Source organism: Trachypithecus francoisi, unplaced genomic scaffold, assembly GCF_009764315.1.
Source record: "Trachypithecus francoisi isolate TF-2019V2 unplaced genomic scaffold, Tfra_2.0 Lachesis_group9, whole genome shotgun sequence".
NCBI lineage: Eukaryota > Metazoa > Chordata > Mammalia > Primates > Cercopithecidae > Trachypithecus > Trachypithecus francoisi.
In genome coordinates, this window is record NW_022681474.1 from 66,118,332 (window position 1) to 66,141,510 (window position 23,179).

The window sequence follows — 23,179 nt, forward strand, 5'->3', positions numbered from 1 at the left end:
AAAAGAAAACATATTGTATACCTGAGAATTATTGAGTAGATTTTAAATGTTCTCACCACCAAAAAAAAGTATGCGAAGTAATGAATATTAGCTTGAGTTAGCCATTCCACAACATACACACGTCAAAACATCATGTTGTATATCACATAAATTTTATTTGTTGATTTAAGTAATAAATTAATGCTTACTGCTTAGCTCACAGGCTATACAAAAACGGGAAGTGGGCCACATTTGGACTGAGGCCATAGTACGCCAACCCCTGTATTAACCTAACACAAGAGAATGTCAAACTGCCAGTCACCAGTTAATAAATTTTAGTATGTACCACGTATAACATAAGCACTTTTAATTTCCTCTTTATCACGCTACAGACAAGGCTGAGGACTGGGTTTTTTAATGTCTTCAAGGCTGTAAAGAAAACAAAGAACATATGACAGAGACCCTATGCAGTCCGCAAAGCAGACTACATTTACTACCAGGCCCTACCTTACTACAGAAAGTTAGCTGACCCAGCTGTAGACATATACCCCGATGCAGATGAAAAAACACGAAACAAACATAACTTGCCATTTTGGTCACAAGAGCAAATAAGTAGCAGAGCCCTGTTTTGATACAAAAATCCAGCACTGGACTGGGCAAAAGGCAAGATCCCATCTCTACCAAAAATACAAAAAAAATAGCTGGGCATGGGGGTGCACACTTGTGGTCACAGCTACTCAGGAGGTGAGAGGATCACTTGAAGCCAGGGAACACAGGTTGCAGTCTAGCCTGCGTGTCAGAGCAAGAATCTATCTCAAAAAAAAAAAGAAAAGAGAAAAGAAAACCCGAAAACCCCAGCACTTAACCCTCTATGCAATATTTACTGCCTTTTCAATTTGTGATCCCTCATCCTCAAGTTTTCTATTTTTCTTGTAGGATAAGCACCATTTGTATTATGTATTACAAACCAAATGACTAAAACTAGCAAGCATGTTTCAGTTTGCTCACCTTCATGGGATTACTAAAGGCTGGAACCCCAGTAAACCTAACTCTTCGAGAATATATAACGTACATGTACAACTATTACGTATCCATAAAAATAAAGTTTTTTTTTTTTTTTTTGAGACGGAGTCTCGCTCTGTCCCCCAGGCTGGAGTGCAGTGGCCGGATCTCGGCTCACTGCAAGCTCCGCCCCCCGGGTTTACACCATTCTCCAGCCTGAGCCTCTGGAGTAGCTGGGACTACAGGCGCCCGGCCACCTCGCCCGGCTCGTTTTTTTGTATTTTTCAGTAGAGATGGGGCTTCACCGTGTTAGCCAGGATGGTCTCGATCTCCTGACCTCGTGATCCGCCCGTCTCGGCCTCCCAAAGTGCTGGGATTACAGGCTTGAGCCACCGCGCCCGGCCAAAAATACAGTTTTTAAGGTAAATCAAAAGAAAAATATTCCCAGCAGTATGAAAAAGCACCCAAATGGGGAAATTGGGTAAGAACAAAGAGGTAATCCAGGGATATACAAATGGCCTGTAGTAACCAGCAGTCATCCACATTAATAAAAACAGAACAGGCCTAACGTGGTGGTTAACGCCTACAATCCCAGCACTTTGAGTAGCTGAGGCAAGAGAATCACTTGAGCTCAGGAGTTTAAGACCGGCCTGGGCAACATAGTGAGACTGTCCATACAAAATAAAACAAACAGCCAGGCATGGTGGTGCACACCTGTAGTACTAGCTACTTGGGAGGCTGAGGCAGGAGAACCATTTGAGCCCAAGAGTTGGAGGCTGCAGTGAGCTATAAGATCACATGACTACACTCCAGCTTGGATAACAGAGGGAGACCCTGTCTCAAAAAATAAGATGCTGAGTCAGGCACGGTGACTCACGCCTGTAATCCCAGTACTTTGGGAGGTGAAGGCAGGCAGATCACCTGAGGTTGGGAGTTTGAGACCAGCCTGGCCAACATAGTGAAACCCTATTTATATGAAAAATACAAAAAATTAGCTGGGCATGGTGGCGCTCAGGAACTTGGGAGGTTGAAGCAGGAGAATCGCTTGACTCGGGAAGCGGAGGCTGCAGTGAGCCAAGATGGTGCCACTGCACTCCAACCTGAGTGACACAGTGAGACTCCGTGTCAAAAATAAATAAATAAATAAATAAATAAAGCTGGGCGCAGCTTTATTTTTATAATTTTATTTAAAATTGTATCTATTTTTGAGATGGGGTCTTACTCTGTCGCCCAGGCTGGAGAGTAGTGGTGTAATACTGGCTCGCTGCAACCTCCGCCTCCTGAGTTCGAGTGACTCTCCTAACTCAGCCTTCCGACCAGCTGGGACTACAGGCGCATGCCACCATGGCCAGCTAATTTTTTGTATTTTTAGTAGAGTCGGGGTTTCATCATGTTTGCCACGCTGGTCTCGAAGTCCTACCTCAACTGATCCCCCCGCCTCGGCCTCCCCAAGTGCTGGGTTTACAAGTGTGAGTCACTGCACCCGGCCTGCTTTCCTTACTATAGTTTTCAAACTGCCTTAAAAACAACCCTAGATCAAAAAGACAAAAACGTAAGATAGGCCGGGCGCGGTGGCTCAAGCCTGTAATCCCAGCACTTTGGGAGGCCGAGACGGGCGGATCACGAGGTCAGGAGATCGAGACCACCCTGGCTAACACTGTGAAACCCCGTCTCTACTAAAAATACAAAAAAACTAGCCGGGGGAGGTGGCCTGTAGTCCCAGCTACTCCGGAGGCTAAGGCAGGAGAATGGCGTAAACCCGGGAGACAGAGCTCGCGGTGAGCTGAGATCCGGCCACTGCACTCCAGCCCGGGCGACAGAGCGAGACTCCATCTCAAAAAAAACGTTAAGATACTGTTGAATTTTGTCAAAAGCCTTTTCTGCATCTATTGAGATAATCATGTGGTTCTTGTCTTTGGTTCTGTTTATACGCTGGATTACGTTTATTGATTTGCCAATGTTGGTTGAACCAGCCTTGCATCCCAGGGATGAAGCCCACTTGATCATGGTGGATAAGCTTTTGGATGTGCTGCTGAATCCGGTTTGCCAGTATTTTATTGAGGATTTTTGCATCGATGTTCATCAGGGATATTGGTCTAAAATTCTCTTTTTTTGTTGTGTCTCTGCCAGGCTTTGGTATCAGGATGATGTTGGCCTCATAAAAGGAGTTAGGGAGGACTCCCTCTTTTTCTATTGATTGGAATAGTTTCAGAAGGAATGGTACCAGCTCCTCCTTGTACCTCTGGTAGAATTCAGCTGTGAATCCATCTGGTCCTGGAGTTTTTTTGGTTGGTAGGCTATTAATTATTGTCTCAACTTCAGAGCCTGCTATTGGTCTATTCAGGGATTCAACTTCTTCCTGGTTTAGTCTTGGAAGAGTGTAAGTGTCCAGGAAATTATCCATTTCTTCTAGATTTTCTCATGCTACCTGACTTCAAACTATACTACAAGGCTACAGTAACCAAAACAGCATGGTACTGGTACCAAAACAGAGATATAGACCAATGGAACAGAACAGAGTCCTCAGAAATAATACCACACACCATCTGATCTTTGACAAACCTGACAAAAACAAGAAATGGGGAAAGGATTCCCTATTTCATAAATGGTGCTGGGAAAATTGGCTAGCCATAAGTAGAAAGCTGAAACTGGATCCTTTCCTTACTCCTTATACGAAGATTAATTCAAGATGGATTAGAGACTTAAATGTTAGACCTAATACCATAAAAACCCTAGAAGAAAACCTAGGTAGTACCATTCAGGACACAGGCATGGGCAAGGACTTCATGTCTAAAACACCAAAAGCAACGGCAGCAAAAGCCAAAATTGACAAATGGGATCTCATTAAACTAAAGAGCTTCTGCACAGCAAAAGAAACTACCATCAGAGTGAACAGGCAACCTACAGAATGGGAGAAAATGTTTGCAATCTACTCATCTGACAAAGGGCTAATATCCAGAATCTACAAAGAACTCAAACAAATATACAAGAAAAAAACAACCCCATCAAAAAGTGGGCAAAGGATATGAACAGACATTTCTCAAAAGAAGACATTCGTAATCCCAGCACTTTGGGAGGCCGAGACGGGCGGATCACGAGGTCAGGAGATCGAGACCATCCTGGCTAACACGGTGAAACCCCGTCTCTACTAAAAAAATACAAAAAATTAGCCGGGCGAGATGGCGGGCGCCTGTAGTCCCAGCTACTCGGGAGGCTGAGGCGAGAGAATGGCGTAAACCGGGAGGCGGAGCTTGCAGTGAGCTGAGATCCGGCCACTGCACTCCAGCCTGGGCGACACAGCGAGACTCCGTCTCAACAAAAAAAAAAAAAAAAAAAAAAAAAAAAAAAAGAAGACATTCATACAGCCAACAGACACATGAAAAAATGCTCATCATCACTGGCATCAGAGAATGCAAATCAAAACCACAATGAGATACCATCTCACACCAGTTAGAATGGCAATCATTAAAAAGTCAGGAAACAACAGGTGTTGGAGAGGATGTGGAGAAATAGGAACACTTTTTACACTGTTGGTGGGATTGTAAACTAGTTCAACCATTATGGAAAACAGTATTTTTTTGGCAATTCCTCAAGGATCTAGAACTAGATGTACCATATGACCCAGCCATCCCACTACTGGGTATATACCCAAAGGATTATAAATCATGCTGCTATAAAGACACAGGCCCACACGTATGTTTATTGCGGCACTATTCACAATAGCAAAGACTTGGAATCAACCCAAATGTCCATCTGTGACAGACTGGATTAAGAAAATGTGGCACATATACACCATGGAATACTATGCAGCCATAAAAAAGGATGAGTTTGCGTCCTTTGTAGGGACATGGATGCAGCTGGAAACCATCATTCTTAGCAAACTATCACAAGAACAGAAAACCAAACACCGCATGTTCTCACTCATAGGTGGGAACTGAACAATGAGATCACTTGGACTCGGGAAGGGGAACATCACACACCGGGGCCTATCATGGGGAGGGGGGAGGGGGGAGGGGGAGGGATTGCATTGGGAGTTATACCTGATATAAATGATGAATTGATGGGTGCTGACGAGTTGATGGGTGCAGCACACCAACATGGCACCAGTATACATATGTAACAAACCTGCACGTTATGCACATGTACCCTAGAACTTAAAAGTATAATAAAAAAAAAAAGAAAAAAAAAAAAGTAAGATACCTATCAATAGGAGACTAATATACTGTGAAACAACTTTAAAATAGAATGCTATCCAGACTTCTTTGAAAAATAAGGTATATCTGTTAAGTGCTGTTATGAAATTATTCTCAAGAATATTATATGGTGAAAAAAGCAAGACAGAAAAGGCATTTTTGATTCTGTTGGTAATCATTTATCAAGTATTAAAAACTTATGCTGCCATCCCTCCTCCACCCCAACACAAATTTTTTTCTCCCTGAATGATACCCAAGAGTTTCACCATAGTAACCACTGAGGACAGATATGAGGAACAGGAAAGACTGAAGGGTCAAACTACATATAGAGACAAGATTTTTGAAAGATACTGCACTCCAGTCTGGGTATCAGAGCCAGGCCCTGTTTCAAAAAAAAAAAAAAAATTATATATATATTTATGTATGTATTTTAATGCTAAGAACGTATTCTGGGGTTTTTGTGGATTTTGGGTGGGTACAGGTGGCAGCGGCATGATAAATCAGCCAAAACAGCTAAATCGCAAAGTGCTGGGATTACAGGTGTGAGCCACTACACGCAACCCTAATGGAAGATTTTATTTCAACCTTTCCAAGCTGCAATACGACAAAACATATCAGGAGACTTAAAGGCTTAAAGAAGAACTTTGACACGTTTCTCTGAAGTTCAACTGAAATTCACTTTCAGGAATTTATCCTAAGAACACTGGAGACGTACCAAAAGAAGACATCTGTAGCAACACTATTTGTACATCCAAATGTACAAATACAGAATTACAATTCACCACTTCATAAACAACCATTAAAAAGTATTCAAGTACCTCACAGAAAGTAAGTTTATTATATTAAGTAGAAAATACTACAAATCGAAAGCAAAGTAAAACAGCCAACTTTTTTCTTTTCAGGGATGGGTCTTGCTCTGTCACTCAGGCTGGTGTGCAGAGGTGAGATCACAGCTCACTGCAGCCTCAAACTCTTTGGTTCAAGCAATCCTCCCACCTTACCCTCTTGAGTTGCTGGGACTACAATCGCAAGCCACCGGGCCCAGCAAAAGCCAGATTTTATGTTAAAAAGGTAACATAAATCCAGCTACAATACTATAAATGTATACATCTATAATCCATATACACGTATTAAAACATTATCTTCAGATGAATGGCACGGTGGCTACCATCTATTTTCTTTTTACTGACGTTGATTTTTAATGAGCTTGTTCTAGAACTCAGCTTTTTAACTATTAATACATAATCTGGTATGTCTGCACATTATCAACAAAGTAGTAATTTTTTGAATAAATGTAAAAACACATTCTTGGAATTCAGTTCATAAAATTCAGCTCATGTTTCTCCCTCTACCTTTTCTTGTATTTTAATCACTAGGGAAGTAACAGTCAGTGAATTCAGTATGGGACAGAAACTGCACTCTTTGAACATAGTCCCTTTTCTTTTTTTTTTGAGACAGAGTCTCACTCTCGCCCAGGCTGGAGGGCAGTGGCGCGATCTCAGCTCACTGCAACCTCTGCCTCTGGGTTCAAGTGATTCTCCTGCCTCAGCCTCCTGAGTAGCTGGGATTACAGCGCGCACCACCACGTCCATCTACTTTTTGTATTTGTAGTAGAGACGGGGTTTCACCATGTTGGTCAGGCTGGTCTCAAACTTTTGACCTTGTGATCCGCCCACCGTGGCCTCCCAAAATGCTAGAATTACAGGTATGAGCCACCGCGCCCCGCCGTACAGTCCTTTTTATTTAAAAAAAATTATTTTATACATCCTAATTCAGTTTCACCTTGACTCTAAATACAACCACTCATTTTTATTAGCATCAGTGAATTATTTTAGGTTTCTGAGAACCATGACCACAACTTATTATCAATTTAAGTCATTATGCAGAAGGATAAGAACACAGTTCAGGCAGGGTGAGGTGGCTCACGCCTGTAATCCCAGAACTTTAGGAGGCCAAGGTGGGTGGATCACCTGAGGTCAGGAGTTCGAGACCAGCCTGGCCAACATGATGAAACCCCATCTCTGCTAAAAATTCAAAAAACTGGCTGGGCACAGTGGCTCATGTCTGTAATACGAGCACTCTGGGAGGCAGAGATGGGTGGATCACAAGGTCACGAGTTCGAGACCAGCCTGGCCAATATGGTGAAACCTCGTCTCTACTAAAAATAGAAAATTAGCCAGGCATGGTGGTAGGCACCTGTAATCCCAGTTACTCAGGAGGCTGAGGCAGGAGAACTGCTTGAACCCGGGAAGCAGAGGTTGCAGTGAGCCAAGATCCCGTAATCAAGGCTACTCAAGACTGAGGCAGGAGAATCACTTGAACCTGGGAGGCGGAGGCTGCTGTGAGCTGAGATCGCACCATCGCACTCCAGCCTGAGCAACAAGAGCAAAACTCCATCTCCAAAAAACAAAAAAAAAAAAATACAGTTCAGAAATGTGTTTAACTTAAACTTAAAGCCCCATAGCTTTAAAACTGGCCTTAACTGTTCTTGTGTGAAACAATCCTGCAACCTCCACCTCCCAGGTTCAAGTGATTCTCCTGCCTCAGCCTCCTAAGTAGCTGGGATTACAGGTGTGCACCACCATATCTGGCTATTTTTTGTATTCTTAGTAGAGACAGGGTTTTGCCATGTTGGCCAGGCTGGTCACCTGGGCTTAAGTGATCTGCCAGCCTCGGCCTTCCAAAGGGCTGGGATTAAAGTCGTGAGCCACCTCAATTAGCCTCAATGAGCAATTTCATAAGGAACATTTTGAAGACATTTTTTATCATCAGGACTTGGGGTGGGGATACAAATGGCATTTCGTGGGTGGAGGCCAGGGATTTTTGTTTTGTTTTGTTTTGTTTTTTTGAGACAAATTCTTGCTCTGTCACCCAGGCTGGAGTACAGTGGCTCAATCTTGGCTCACAGCAAACTCAGCCTCCTGAGTTCAAGCGGTTCTCATGCCTCAGCATGCACCACCACACCTGGCTAATTTTTGTATCTTTAGTAGAGACAGGGTTTCACCATGTTGGCCAGGCTGGTCTCTTCTGAACTCCCAGTCTCAAGTGATCCGCCCACCTCAGCCTCCCAAAGTGCTGCGATTACAGGTGTGAGCCACTGCATCTGGCCGGTCAGGGATATTGACAAACATCCTACAACGCACAGGAAAAGTTCCCCACAGCAAATAAATATCACCCCAAGGCTGGGTGCAGTGGCTTATGCCTATAATCCGAACCCTTTGTAAGGCTAAGCAGGAGGATCGCTTGAACCCAGGATTTCTTTTTTTTTTTTTTTTGAGACGGAGTCTTGCTCTTTCGCCCGGGCTGGAGTGCAGTGGCCGGATCTCAGCTCACTGCAAGCTCCACCTCCCGGGTTTTACGCCATTCTCCTGCCTCAGCCTCCGGAATAGCTGGGACTACAGGCGCCCGCCACCTCGCCCGGCTAGTTTTTTGTATTTTTAATAGAGACGGGGTTTCACCGTGTTAGCCAGAATGGTCTCGATCTCCTGACCTCGTGATCCGCCCGTCTCGGCCTCCCAAAGTGCTGGGATTACAGGCTTGAGCCACCGCGCCCGGCCGAACCCAGGATTTCAAGACCAGCCTGGACAACATAGTAAAAACCTGACTCTACCAAAAAAAAAAAAAAAGTCAAAAAAAACATTTAGCTAGGTATGCGGTATGTGCCTACGGTCTCAGCTACTCAGGAGGCTCAAGCAGGAACCCAGGAGTTCAAGGCTGCAATGAGCTGTGATGGCTTGACAGAGTGAAACTGTCTCAGGGGAAAAAAAAAAAAATCCAGCCCAAAATGTCAATAGTGCCAAATTTAAGAAACTGCTCTAACAGAGCAATAACTTCCTTAACACACCTCTCCATTACTTGAAATTTCCAGTCTAAATGAAATTTAAGGGCTGGGCATGGGGGGCTCATGCCTGTAATCCCAGCACTTTGGCCTAGGCGGGAGGATCACCTGAGGTCAGGAGTTCAAGACCAGCCTGACCAACATGGTGAAACCCCATCTCTACTAAAATAACAAAAATTAGCTGGGCGTGGTGGTGGGCACCTGTAATCCCAGCTACTCAGTAGGCTGAGGCAGAAGAATTGCTTGAACTCCAGACATGAAGGTTGCAGTGAGCCGAGATCCCACCACTGCACTCCAGCCTGGGTGACAAGAGCAAAACTCTATCTCCCCCCCCAAAAAAAATTTAAGTTCATTCTCAATCACCACAATCAATGATATAATAGATGGTATAGAAATTCTCTTTCCTTCCGAAGTATCTAAATTTCACCAATATTTCCTCTTTTCATGGCTTCATTTTTAATGTTTTCTCCTAAGTAGCAAAAATCAAAAACCATTTTAGTGAACTTTCTGCCTAGTACACTGACTCACAAAAAAGCTTAGGTTATCCTATGAGTATTCTATTCTTGTAATATTTAGAAATTCAGTAAAATATTGACAATATTTACATACCCTCCCCATCCTGTTTCAGGGTACTATCCCACACTCTTTGTCCTTACTTATTTCTCCTTAAGCAATATTGGTTCACTGCAACCTCTGCCTCCTGGGTTCAAGCAATTCTCCCCATCTCAGCCTTTCCTGTAGCTGGGATGACAGGCGCCTGCCACCACGCCTGGCTGATTTTTGTGTTTTTTATTAGAGACAGGGTTTTGCTGTGTTGGGCAGGCTGGTCTTGAACTCCTGATCTGAGGTGATCCACCCACCTCAGCTTCCCAAAGTTCTGGGATTACAGGTGTGGGCCACTGTGCCCGGCCTAGAAGCTTTCTTTTTTTAGTCAGTTACCAGTGTGAGAATTAAAGGATAGACAAAGAATTATATGTGAATAATAATTGTAAAGGCTAGCTGCTTTAACCATTACCATAAATGAAAACTCAGAAAAGCAATATTAATCAGCTGGACGTGGTGGCTCACACCTATAATCCCAACACATTGGGAGGCTGAAACGGGCCGATCACGAGGTCACCACAAGACCCATCCTTGCCAACACCGTAAAACCCATCTCTACTAAAAATACTGATCATGGTGGCACGTGCCTGCAGTCCCAGCTACTTGGGAGGCTGAGGCAAGAGAATTGCTTGAACCCGGGAGGTGGAGGTTTTGCAGTGAGCCAAGATCGCGCCACTGCACTACAGCCTGGCAACACAGCAAGACTCCATCTCAAAAAATAAGAATAAATAAATGTATATAAACAGGATTAGAAGAGGTTACATCTTATAAGTGATTGAATCTTTTTTCAGTTTAACAATAAAAAATGTATTCTCCATAACTAGTGAATCAAGTTTTTGTAGTTAGATTTAAGATCAAAGTAAGTTCTAGTTACTTGCTGATCTTCTGATAGTATCAATGTCTGTGCTACATGGAGATTTTATAATGCCAGTGTCCTAGCTCCAATTCAAGAAACCTTTAAGTCATATTTCACTGGTCTTCAAAACCATGCGGTAGTGCCAACAGCAGGAGTAGGTTAAAACAGTAAATCTTCACTAATCCATAATTAACAAAAAATAACTTTATTTATTCAATCCAGGTATGAACCAGTTGTCTGCTCTAAAAGCTAGATATAGATGACCATCGTTATTACGGATATATGAAGTAAAAAGTTCAAACTGTAAGTTTTAAGTTAAAAATTCTCAATAGCCTGAAAACTTTTCAAATTCAGTTTAGTAATCATATTCAATAATTTGTAATATAATTTTCCCACTTTACACTAATGCCCATTTAATATACCACAACCTGGATAAAACAAAAATTACATGGGGCAGGGGGGTGTAGTGACGGGATCTCACTATGTTGCCCAGGCTGGTCTCAAACTCCTGAGTTCAAGAGATCTTCCTATCTCAGCTTCCCAAAGCACTGGGATTACAGGCGTGAGCCACTGCATCCAAAAAATTACTTTTCTTTAAAGACAGTCGCCAATTTAAGTAACACAATTTATCCTGAATTAGCAGAGCTTCTCTTGTAGTCATGTAAATACACCACATGGTCGGAAAGTAGATGAGGCCACCGTTTAGCTAAAATTTAGGTTCACTGGTTGGGCGCGGTGCCTGGCACCTGTAATTCCAGCACTTTGGGAGGCTGAGATGGGCAGATCACAAGGTCAGAAGTTCGAGACCAACCTGGCCAACATAGTGAAACCCCATCTCTATCAAAAATACAAAAATTGGCCGGGCATGGCAGCACGCGCCTATAGTCCCAACAACTCGGGAGGCTGAGGCAGGAGAATCACTTGAACTCGGGAGGTGGAGGTTGTATGGTGAGCAGAGATCACGCCACCGCACTTCATCCTGGGCAACAGAGCGAGACTCTATCTCAAAAAAAGAAAAAAAAAAACTCGGTTCATTAACTTCTGAATTCATTAAAGAAGTCCCTATTCACAGCTTCTAACGATTAAGGGGGAAAAAAGCCAGTAATACAAGACTCTCTCGCTGGAAGCCGTCATCCTCAGCAAACTAACACAAGAACAGAAAACCAAACACAGCATGTCCTCACTCGTAAGTGAAAGTTGACCAATGAGAACACATGGACACAGGGTGGGGAACGCCACACACTGGGGCCTGTCAGGAGGTGGGGGCAAAGGGTGGAAGAGCATTAGGACAAATATCTAATGCATGTGGGGCTTAAAACCTAGATGATAGGTTGACAGATGCAGCAAACCACCATGGCACAGGTATACCTATGAAACAAACCTGCGTATTCTGCACATGTATCCCGGTACTTAAATAAAATGACCCTTTCGGCCGGGCGCGGTGGCTCAAGCCTGTAATCCCAGCACTTTGGGAGGCCGAGACGGGTGGATCACGAGGTCAGGAGATCGAGACCATCCTGGCTAACACAGTGAAACCCCGTCTCTACTAAAAAATACAAAAAACTAGCCGGGAGTGGTGACCGGCGCCTGTAGTCCCAGCTACTCAGGAGGCTGAAGCAGGAGAATGGCGTGAACCCGGGAGGCGGAGCTTGCAGTGAGCTGAGATTCGGCTACTGCACTCCAGCCTGGGGTGACAGAGCAAGACTCTGTCTCAAAAAAAAAATAATAATAAAATAAAATGACTCTTTCAAGTATATGTACCTCCAAGTTTAACAATAACAAATTTTGTAATTTCTTTCCTAAAGACTAAAATACAGGAAAGAAAACAGTTTTCTAATGACTGAATCTCCTGCAAATGGTATAATGCATTATTAAACTTTATACGCTAAAGCAAAGCTGTTCAACAGGTATATAATGTGAGACATACATATAAGTTTATTTTTTTAGTAACTACATTACAGTGAAAACTTTGGCCAGGTGCAGTGGCTCATGCCTGTAATCCTAGCGCTTTGGGAGGCAGAGGTGGGTGGATCACTGGAAGTCAGGAGTTCAAGACCATCCTGGCCAACTTGGTGAAACCCTGTCTCAACTAAAAATACAGAAATTAGCTGGGTGTGGTGGCAGGCACCTGTAATCCCAGCTACTCAGGAGGCTGAGGCAGGAGAATCACTTGAACCTGGGAGACAGAGGCTGTGATGAGCCAAGATCATGCCATTGCACTCCAGCCTGGGCAACAGAGCAAGACTCCATCTCAAAAAAAAAAAAAAAAGAAAGAAAGAAAAGTAAAAACTTCAAAAAAATACATATATTTTTGAAACACTCTTGCTCTGTTGCCCAGGATGGAGTGCAGTAGCAGATCATGGTTCACTTTGAGTCTTGAGCTCCTGAGCTTAAGGGATCTTCCCACCTCAGACTCCCGAGTGGCTGGGTCTACAGGTGCACACCACCATGCTCAGCAAATTTTATTATTTATTTTGTAGAGACGGAGTCTCATTATGTTGCTCAGGCTGGTCTCAAACTCCTGGGCTCAACTGATCCTCCTACCTTGGCCTCCCAAAGTGCTGAAATTATAGGCATGAGGCAACATGCACAGCCCAAAATACATTTTATTTAATCCAGTATCAAAAGTACTTCAAAAGAAAGAATTCAAAATTAATTTTAAAAAGTATTTTTTCCATATAAAAACCAATATTTGTTTAATATTTGATAAATAAAACTAATGAAATACTTTGTATTTTCCATACTGGATCTCTAAAATCTGATACATCTTTTACACTTATTGTACATGTAAACACATTTCAAGTACTCAACAGCCACATGTGGCTAGTGGCTTCTGAACTGGACCGTGCAACTATACAGCAGAATAAGGCTCCTCTGCAATTTGTTGACAAAAATGCAACCCAAGAATCTTCCCATTCTCTAATTAGAAATGATTTTTCAGGCACATCCTTATGTTAAAATTTGACTACAGAACACCAAAGTGATGTTATAACGCCTTTACAATCTCTAATAAAATATTAAAAACCACAAGTTATGTTACTTTTATAAGGTGTACAAACCTCTTTAAAAAGCCCAGGCAGAATAAGGACCATTGCTGAAGTGCAAATTTTAAAAATATGAAACTGTCTCTTTGAAAATAAGCTCACTCTAAAATGAAGTAGATGATAGTCCTTCTCTAGGAATAAGGGAATTCTGGCCATAATGAGTGATCTTCCTCCACCACAGTAGCAGCATCCACTTTACTAAACGATGAATGATAACCTTAAGGTGGCTATATATGAACAAAATACATTTTCATGAGAGAAGGCCAAAGAAACAACCAGAAGAGTTCATAGTACCTTTGCAAACTTGAAGAATGGTCTTGGATCTTTTCTGAAATACTCAATATCAAACATCGCTTGAGGATCTGGAAGATCTGGGAAGTCTACAGCAAGGCGAGCATAAATACCATCCCTTGACCTGAAGTCAGGTATTCCACATGAAACAGACACCTAAAATGTGCATGGCATAATTTGTAAAATTAAATCTTCTACCTTTATAGGAACTAGCTAGCTCTCTTACCATATAATTAGCTAAGAGTTGAGAAAGAAAATTTCAGAATGAAACGTCTTTTAAGAAATAAAAATACAACCCCTACCCTTATTTCAGAAATAAAACTCCCAAACAATTGAGTAGAATTAAATACACCTCATATTCCATCTTTAACACAAATAAGGAATTTTTAAGTCAGGCTGATTTTAAGCCTTTTAAGCATTTGGCCAACAAATTAAAGCAAATACAATTTGAGAAGAAAATAAACCATTTCAATAAATTATTTTAAGGAGAAAGTAGGGAAGAATTTTTTTTTTTTTGAGATGGAGTCTCGCTCTATTGTCCAGTCTGGAGTGCAGTGGCGCAATCTCAGCTCACTGCAAGCTACACCTCCCAGGTTCATATCCCAAAATACTGGGATTACAGGTGTGAGCCACCGTGCCTGGTCTTTTGTTCTTTTTTTTTTTTTTTAAGACAGTTTCGCTCTGATGCCCAGGCTGGAGTGCAGTGGTGCCATCATGGCTCACTGTGGCCTCAACCTTTCCAGCTCAAGCAATCCTCCCACCTCAGCCTCCTGAGTAGCTGGGACTACAAGTACGCACCAGCACACCAGGCTAATTTTTTGTAGAGACAGGGTCTATGTTGCTTAGGGTGATCTCAAACTCCAGGGCTCAAGTGATCCTCCCACTTTAGTCTCCCAAAGTGCTGTAATTACATTCATGAGGCACTCCACCAGCCAAGAATTACTATTACAGAAAAGTAATTCCAAAGAAATTGCTCCTTTAGTTAGGATTCTATTACCTCGATACTACAATTTTCTATTTTCATTAAAAAAAAAACAATGTATAGCCAGGCACGGTGGATCAGATGCCTGTAATCCTGGCGCTTTGGGAGGCCAAGGCGGACAGATCACGAGGTCAGGAGTTTGAGACCAGCCTGGCCAACCTGGCGAAACCCTGTCTCTACTAAAAATACAAAAATTAGCTGGGTGTGGTGGCGTGTGCCTGTAATCCCAGTTACTCGGGAGGCTGAGGCAAGAGAACTGCTTGAACCTGGGAGGCAGAGGTTGCAGTAAGCCAAAAGACTGCGCCACTGCACTCCACCAGCCTGGGCGACAGAACAAGACTCTCTCTCTCTTAAAAAAAAAAAAAAGGAAACAAACACTGTACAGGCCAGGAGAGGCTGAGGCTGCAGTGAGCCATGATGGCACCACTGCACTCCAACCAGGGCAACACAGCAAGATGCTGTATCCAAAAAAAAAAAAGTGCATAATATTTCAATTATTCATTTTTTTGAAACTTATGCACTAATCATACAAAAAAATCCTGACATTTCAGATAGTGATTCCAGAAGTTATTGTTTCATCATCTTACCAGAGTTGACTCCAATTTGACCTGGAGTCAAGGTCAATTCAAGTTAAATAAACTTGTCTACATCATTATCTGTGAGCAAAACATTCTCCTGATGATCATCTAAGATTATGCAACACCCTTTCACAACTCGGAACGGCAGAAAACAGAACAAAATTTTACAGCAGTTGCTCTGGCTGCTAACATGTAATATACTCTGCATAAAACACACACTATGCAATAGCCTTAGGTAACTGATTAGCTGCTACCCTAACGTAGATCAAAGAGAAAATATCGCCACAATCACATCATCTTAATTAAAACGGAGGGAAAGTAGGAATCTGTTATCTTCCCAACATTAAGTTTTTCACTTGTGAATACCAATTAGGTTTCGTTTCTCATAAAGATCGAACAAACACCCAATTTCTCCATCAGACTCTGACATCCCTTAACAAAACCAGAGTTTCAATTCCCTGCATCTCCTTTAGGAGCTGTGATAAAATGTAGGTAAAAATCTTGCCTTAACTCCATTTACCCACTGTGCTATAAATAAGCAGAAGCAAATATTTTTTTATGGCTGTTGGAGAAGTTTTAAAAATCTGAACTAATTTAGCAACTGCTGCTGCACTCAGTTTTTGGCAGTTTCCAAACATCCATTATCACGTAAGGATAAATCTTTCTAAACCAGAAAAATTCTTCCTACTTGGAAAAGGCATAAGAAAATACATATACGACTTCCTACATTTACTGGTCTTACATACCCCAGCTCCAGTTAGAACTATAATTTTTTTGCACTCTTGCAGTAATTTCACAGCATCTTCAATTGTATTAATATCTTTTCTTTTTTTCCTTTTTGGTGGTTCTGAAAGGATATTAATAACAATCTGCCACAGTGTCATATCATCCAACTCAGGTGGAGGAATTGTTTCCGGCAATAAATCTTTAAGGATTGTTCGAGGATCTGTGCCAATCATAAGATGTTGCTGAACAAAAGTATATGGACCTACAATAAGGGGGAAAAGACTTAAAGTCAACTTATCAAGTAACTAAAAATCTCATTTATTTTCTGAAGTAATGAGTTAGCAACCTGTGAGGGTTTTTTGCAAAGTAAGAAAATGCAATTTAATGGTATTCCATTCTCAGTACACCCTCAAAATTAATGCTATATCCCAATGAGATTAGGAAGATCTAATCAAGAGTTGGGAAGACCCCCTTGAGCTGTAAGTATATATTTTAAGAGTCTAATTAACAACTAGAATTAAGTTCTTATGGTTAATATCTACAAATACACAATAACAAAAGTATTTACAAAAGAGTTCTACAAATCAACATAGAAAAGATCTTACCAGTCCTAAAAGCCTGTATTACTTATCATTAAAATCACACAGGAAAAAGAAATGAAAATCTATACATAACTGCCATCTTAATTTTTTTCCGGTAATTTTTCAATTTGATCTTAACCAATCTTCCAAGATAATACATACAATGTTGATGTTCTGAGAATTAATCATTTTCTTTTACCCTGAAATTGCTCAAACCAGCTCCCTAGCTTGAGAAAACCAAAAAAAATTAATAAATAAATTAGACACCAAAGAGAAACTGATCTTCACTGTTTAAATAGTCAAGCCATTTTTAAGAGTGAAAACATAAAAAGATCCACTTTCAATATGGTTATGTTATACCTTTGGTATAAAAAAACTGATAATGCTTTCTACATCAAAATACTTTCCCGTTTCATTCACATATTTATTAAGTATTTACTGAGCACAAACTATGTGCCAGGCACTTTTTTAGGCACTGACAAGACAGGACTATACAAGTCAGTCAAAAATTCCTGCTCCCATCGAGCTTATATTCTAGACCAGGAAACAATACAATTTAAAAAATAAGATACAGAGCTTGTCAAGAAGTGGTTAAGTGTAAAATAAAGTGAAAAAAACAAAGAAGGAATATGAAATGAGGGAGGAGGATATTCTAATTGGATGAAGAACACTACACAAAAAGCGTACAAGTGAGGCTGGGCGAGGTGGCTCATGCCTGTAATCCCAGCACTTTGGGAGGCTGAGGCGGGTGGATCACCTGAGGTAAGGAGTTCAAGACCAGCCTGACCAACATGGTGAAACCCCGTCTCTACTAAAAATACAAAATTAGCCGGCCACAGCGGCACATGCCTGTAATCCCAGCTGCTCGGGAGGCTGAGGCAGGAGAATCGCTTGAACACGGAAGGCGGAGGGTGCGGTAAGCCGAGATTGCGCCATTGCACTCCAGCCTGGGCAACAAGAGCAAAACTCTGCCTCAAAACAAAATTGTCAAAAAACATACATTTACTCTCGAAAGTTAACAGCTCTGAGCCATACCTATCCGTGGCCTTGGAGTCCAGTCACTAGAGCTTGCATGTGAGGCTCTATCCTCCTCATCACTTTCACAAGAATGAAAACCATTAGTGATAATTTCATCACCGAACAGAAGGTTATCTGCAAAAGAAACCAAGTCAGTCAAGGCTGCCAAAACAATATACACCTAAAATGTATGAAAACCTATAAACGGTTATAGAGCAATCATTTTCATCGAGTATAGCATTTAACATTTATACTGCATGTGTAAAGAATGCCTATAGGGGCCGGGCGCGGTGGCTCAAGCCTGTAATCCCAGCACTTTGGGAGGCCGAGACGGGCGGATCACGAGGTCAGGAGATCGAGACCATCCTGGCGAACACTGTGAAACCCCGTCTCTACTAAAAAAATACAAAAAACTAGCCGGGCGAGGTGGCGGGCGCCTGTAGTCCCAGCTACTCCGGGAGGCTGAGGCAGGAGAATGGCGTGAACCCGGGAGGCGGAGCTTGCAGTGAGCTGAGATCCGGCCACTGCACTCCAGCCCCGGCGACAGAGCAAGACTCCGTCTCAAAAAAAAAAAAAAAAAAAAAAAAAAAAAAAGAATGCCTATAGGGTCAGCTTGCACTGTTCACTGGAACAAGAAGTTTCTTCATCTTTAGGAATTCTGCTCAGACTCAGTTTCAGCCAAAATCTAAAAATAAATTAAGTCTACTTAAAAAACAGAAAAACATAGCTGGCCGCGGTGACTCATGCCTGTAATTGCAGAGCTCTGGGAGGCCAAGGCAGGCGGATCACCTGAGGTAGGGAGTTCAAGACCAGCCTGACCAATATGGAGAAACCCCCGTCTCTACCAATAATACAAAAATTAGCCGGGCATGGTGGCTAATCCCAACTACTCAGGAGGCAGTGGCACTAGAATGGCTTGAACCCGGGAGGCGGAGGTTGCAGTGGGCTGACAGGTGAGCTGAGATCGCGCCACTGCACTCCAGCTTGGCGAAATCCCGTCTTTAAAAAAAAAGAAAGAAAGAAAAGAAAATAATCTAGCTAGAATGTATCAATCACAAACAACAGCGTTAGTGAAACGTGTAATAAATAGGCATTTACACAAAAATGTCATTCAAATATAACCTTGGCAATGAGCACGTTAAACTCTTACATAATAGTAAACAGGTATCTCTGCATTGTTTCCTCTACTAAACAGTATCAATAACACAATTATTATTAGGTAAATAATAAATTAATATTCAACTGTGTTGCTTGAAATCAGGGTCTCTTTACTAAACCAGTCCCTAAAAGCACATACTACTTTTTTTTTTTTTTGAGACGGGGTCTCACTCTGTTGCCCACCCTGGAGTGCAGTGGCAGGATCACAGCTCACTGCAACCTCGAACTCCAGGGCGATCCTCCCACCTCAGTAGCTGGGACTACAGCTGTGCGACACCACGTCCGGCTTTTTCAATTTTTAGTAGAGAGGAGGTCTCGCTATGTTGCCCAGGCTAGTCTAAAACTCCTAAGCTCAACAAATCCTCCCGCTTTGGCCTCCCAAAGTGCTGGGGTTACACGAAAGAGCCACCGCGCCCGGCCTGACCCAAGTATTGATAAAGACGAACATATATCAAGGATAGAAACTCCTCAGAACAAAAATATGAAACCTGAGGGGGCACGGTGGTTCACGCCAGTAATCCCAGCACTTTGGGGGCCAATGCGCGCGAATCACGAAGTCAAGAAATCGAGACCATCCTGGCCAACATGGTGAAACCCTGTCTCTACTAAAAATACAAAAATTAGCTGGGCGTGGTGGCGGGCGCCTGTAGTCCCAGCTACTCGGGAGGCTGAAGCAGAAGAATCGCTTGAACCCGACATGCGGAGGTTGCAGTGAGCCGAGATCGCGCCACTGCACTCCAGCCTAGCAACAGAACGAGACTCCGTCTCAAAAAAAAAAAAAAAAAACCTTGAAGAACAAGACAATTGCAACATATCTGCTTCATTATGCTGTAAGTGTTAAATGTGTGTATCATTACTACATACAAAAAGGTATGCTTAGCCCAAACACCGTTACAAGAGCAAGATTAGAATATAAAAGTAATATGAACTGCTCTAAAAGTACTATCACTCTCCCATGCCTACTCCTAACTGCATTACAGAATTTTAATATCTTCAGGAACAGCCATGTTCTTTAAATTCTGCAGGCTGTGACTACAGAAACAGCTTTCCTCTTTTAAAAATTGTTAATTTCCGGCATAAAAATATAGACCAAAAAAAAAAAAAACAGCAAACTGCACAGGTGTCAGTTTACAAAGAGCAATTGAAAACGCCGACCAACGGGACAGCCAAAAAGTTGCAGACTTAAGTGTGCTGGGGGGTGAAGAAAAGCAAACGAAAAATAATATAAAATAAAGAAGAAAAAGGAAAGAAAAAAACAAGCTCTAACAAAACCAATATGCTAAAAGAGCAAGAGAGTGAGAGAAACTTATTCTAAAGCGACTGCGAGAGTCTCCCGACCTGGCTGCTGCGCAAAGCGCAAGGCCGCCCAGGCGGGTCACGGACGGAGGAAAAGAGCGAATCCACCAGCAGCTCGCGCAGCAGGAACGGCAGCCCCGCAGGAGCGCAGCTGAGCCGACGGCCGTGGTGGGGAGGGGAACGCCGCAGAGCCTGCCCGAGCCGCCGGCCGCCCTCAACCTCACACCAGTAGGAGCCCGGGGAAAGGGAGGAGGAGATGCGCAGTTCCGGCCGCCCGCACCCTGCGCACCTCGATACCCAATCGCCGCCGCCGCCGCCTCTTCCTCCTCCTCGCCCTCGTCGTCGTCGTCTTCGTCGTAGAAGCTGTCGGCCAGCGGTGGCTCCCGAGATGGGCCCTGTAGGCCCGGCCCATTGTCTCCTTCCCCAGCCGCCGCAGTCGCCTGGGCCTCTTCCTCCCCGCCTGCCGCCGCCGCCGCCTCTGCCTCCCGCCACAGCGCCGCCGCCGCCACCGGGCAGCCCCCGGCCGCCGGCACCTCACGCTCTGGGGCTGCCCCACCGGGCTCGCCCGGGCTCCGCTCGAGGCCGGGACCATCTCTCCGCGGCCTCTTGCGGAGCGGCTCCCCGGCGGGGGGCAACGCGGCCTCCCTCTCGGCCCCCGCCGCCGAGGGGGAGCCGCCAGGCTGAAGGGCGAGGGCCGCCTCGTCCGCCATCTTCCAACTGCCTCTCTGGCCCTCCTCCCTCGCCTCCTCTGCTCCCGCTCGACGCGCGGCACTGGCGCCCCCGCGGCTCCGGCTGCGGGAGATTTAAACCCCGTCACGTGACCCGCCCCATCGCCGCCCCCGCCCCCTCGGCGCTCCCGCCACCCACGCGGGCCAGACCACAACACTACGGGTCACGTGACGGGCGGAGGCCGCTGCGTCTACCCCTCCGCCTGGGCTGGAAGCACACTCGGCCCCGGCGGCCGGCGGTCCTGCCCCTTTGTGGCGGGCGTGTAGTGCAACCAAAATCGCCCCTGGGCCGCTTTTTGAACTTCTCTTTGAAACCGACCTCAAATCACTACCGCCTGAACATCTCAAGTTTTGGGCCGCCCTGGGAATTTCCACTTCTACCTGAAGTGTACACCTGGCCTGCCTCAGCGTTGTCTAGATTTAGCTAAGGGTTGAAACACAGCTGAAGCTGGCTAAGGACTTAGCTCCCTGAAATACGCTGGATAGTCGTTCTGTTTTGTTAATGGGTAGGAATAGAGGCAAAAGGAGAAGGCTCCCTTCCCACTCTCCTCACACCGTTCTGACAGCTCCTCTTTAGCTCCTTTTTCTGCTCCTTGCTTCTCTCCTTAGTCAGTTGCTTTTTCCCCTCTCTCCATCACTTGTAGGGTGGTGTAGATTGTCAAATCTTTTTTTTTTTTTTTTTTTTTTTTTAGTAGAGACAGGGTTTCACCGTGTTTGAAGGCATATGTCCTCCTGGGAAGACCTTTGACTTGGAGGTTTGGAGATCAGCTGATCTACTTTCTGGCCCCAGCTTGGCTTCAAACGTGTGTGAATTCCCTCCTCTGGGCCTCAGTTTTCTCACGTGCAGAATGGGTTTGTTGGGTCAGTATGAGGAGAGCACAGGAAGAAAATGACTTGGCCTCCTTGCACATCTGCCCTTGGTTAAAATTTGGAGTCCTTCCTTTCTAGCATGAGCTATCTAACCTTTTCTAAATTTAATTCTTCTCATGTCTTAAATTGTAATAATAAAGTACTTTAAAAGGTCATAGATTTAAATGAGATAATCAGATATAAAATGAGGGGTACCTAGTAGTTTAAAAGGCTTAGTGGAAAGCCCTTCCACTTTCCTCTCTCCCTGAAATTCTGGGACACTGTGACTCCATATCTAACCTTAACTAAGGACCCATACAACCCATGGTAGATCTAGAGCCGGTGTTTGTTATGGCATCTGCCTGGAACACAGCCTTTCTATCTGTTTAAAGGACCTCTATGAGTTTATGGTACAGTGTCCCTTAAGCCAAGCGTGGGTTCTGGCCATACTGCATCAATTACTTGCGTGACTTTAGGCAATCAACTTAAAGCTGTTTCTTCGTCCTTAAAATTAAAAAAATAAAAAATAGAAAGTTGGAAATATATCACTAAGGTCCCACCTGCATCCAAAAGTCTTATTTCATCTGGTCACCACTATTCATTTCTGAAAGTGATCATCTCTAGTCCTAGAAGGCTTAAACCCATCTTTGGGAGCGTGGGGGACAAAGGGAGGGAGAGCATTAGGACAAATAGCTAATGTATGTGGGACTTAAAACCTAGCTGGATGCAGTGGCTCACGCCTGTAATCCCAGCACTTTGGGAGACCGAGGCAGGCAGATCACCTGAAGTCGGAAGTTCGAGACCAGCCTGACCAAAATGGAGAAACCCCGCATCTACTAAAAATACAAAATTAGCCGGGCGTGGTGGCACATGCCTGTAATCCCAGCCACTCAAGAGGCTGAGGCAGGAGAATCGCTTGAACCCGGGAGGCAGAGGTTGCGGTGAGCCAAGATCGCGCATTGCACTCCAGCCTGGGCTACAAGAGCGAAACTCCATCTCAAAAAGAATAAAACTTAGATGAGGGGTTGATTGGTGCGGCAAACCACCGCGGCTCACCTATAACTATGTAAGAAACCTACACATTCTGCACCTGTATCCTGGAACTTAAATTAAAAAAAAAAAAAAAATCTTTGAAGCGTCTGTTCACACTGATGCCTCTGAAATCCATCTGACCAATCAGTGACCAAATCCTGTTATCCTTCCTTTCTTCCTACACTCCTCCAATTCCTGACTAGGCACTGCACTCCTAGTGGTTGACATACTTGGTCCTCCCCACTTTCTGTCTTATACTACAAAATATTTCATAAATTGACTCTCAGCTACATTGGTGGAATGCAATATATGAAATGTTGAGAGTCAGTATCCCAATAAAATAGAAACAAAATTCCCAGCATTTTTGAGAAAAAGATGTTTGTAAACTTATGAGCATCCTGTTATTCATTCATTCATTTATATGTA

The 23,179-nt window shown here is 43.6% G+C and overlaps 1 protein-coding gene across 2 annotated transcripts in view; it reads right to left on the bottom strand.

Moving 5' to 3' along the window:
- The window catches only part of SIRT1 (sirtuin 1), a 37,477-nt gene extending 16,522 nt beyond the window's left edge, over positions 1–20,955 (bottom strand). The window contains exons 1-4 of one of the 2 annotated variants that reach the window (XM_033209171.1): positions 20,434–20,955; positions 17,709–17,825; positions 16,113–16,354; positions 13,810–13,962 (exon numbers count right to left, since the gene is read on the bottom strand). In XM_033209171.1, the coding sequence (XP_033065062.1) occupies positions 13,810–13,962; positions 16,113–16,354; positions 17,709–17,825; positions 20,434–20,854 (933 nt within the window). In that variant the 5' untranslated portion in view covers positions 20,855–20,955. Of the gene's footprint in view, positions 1–13,809; positions 13,963–16,112; positions 16,355–17,708; positions 17,826–20,433 lie in introns of those variants that run through there. The other variant, XM_033209172.1, reaches the window with a different exon arrangement.
- Positions 20,956–23,179: the final 2,224 nt, after the last annotated feature.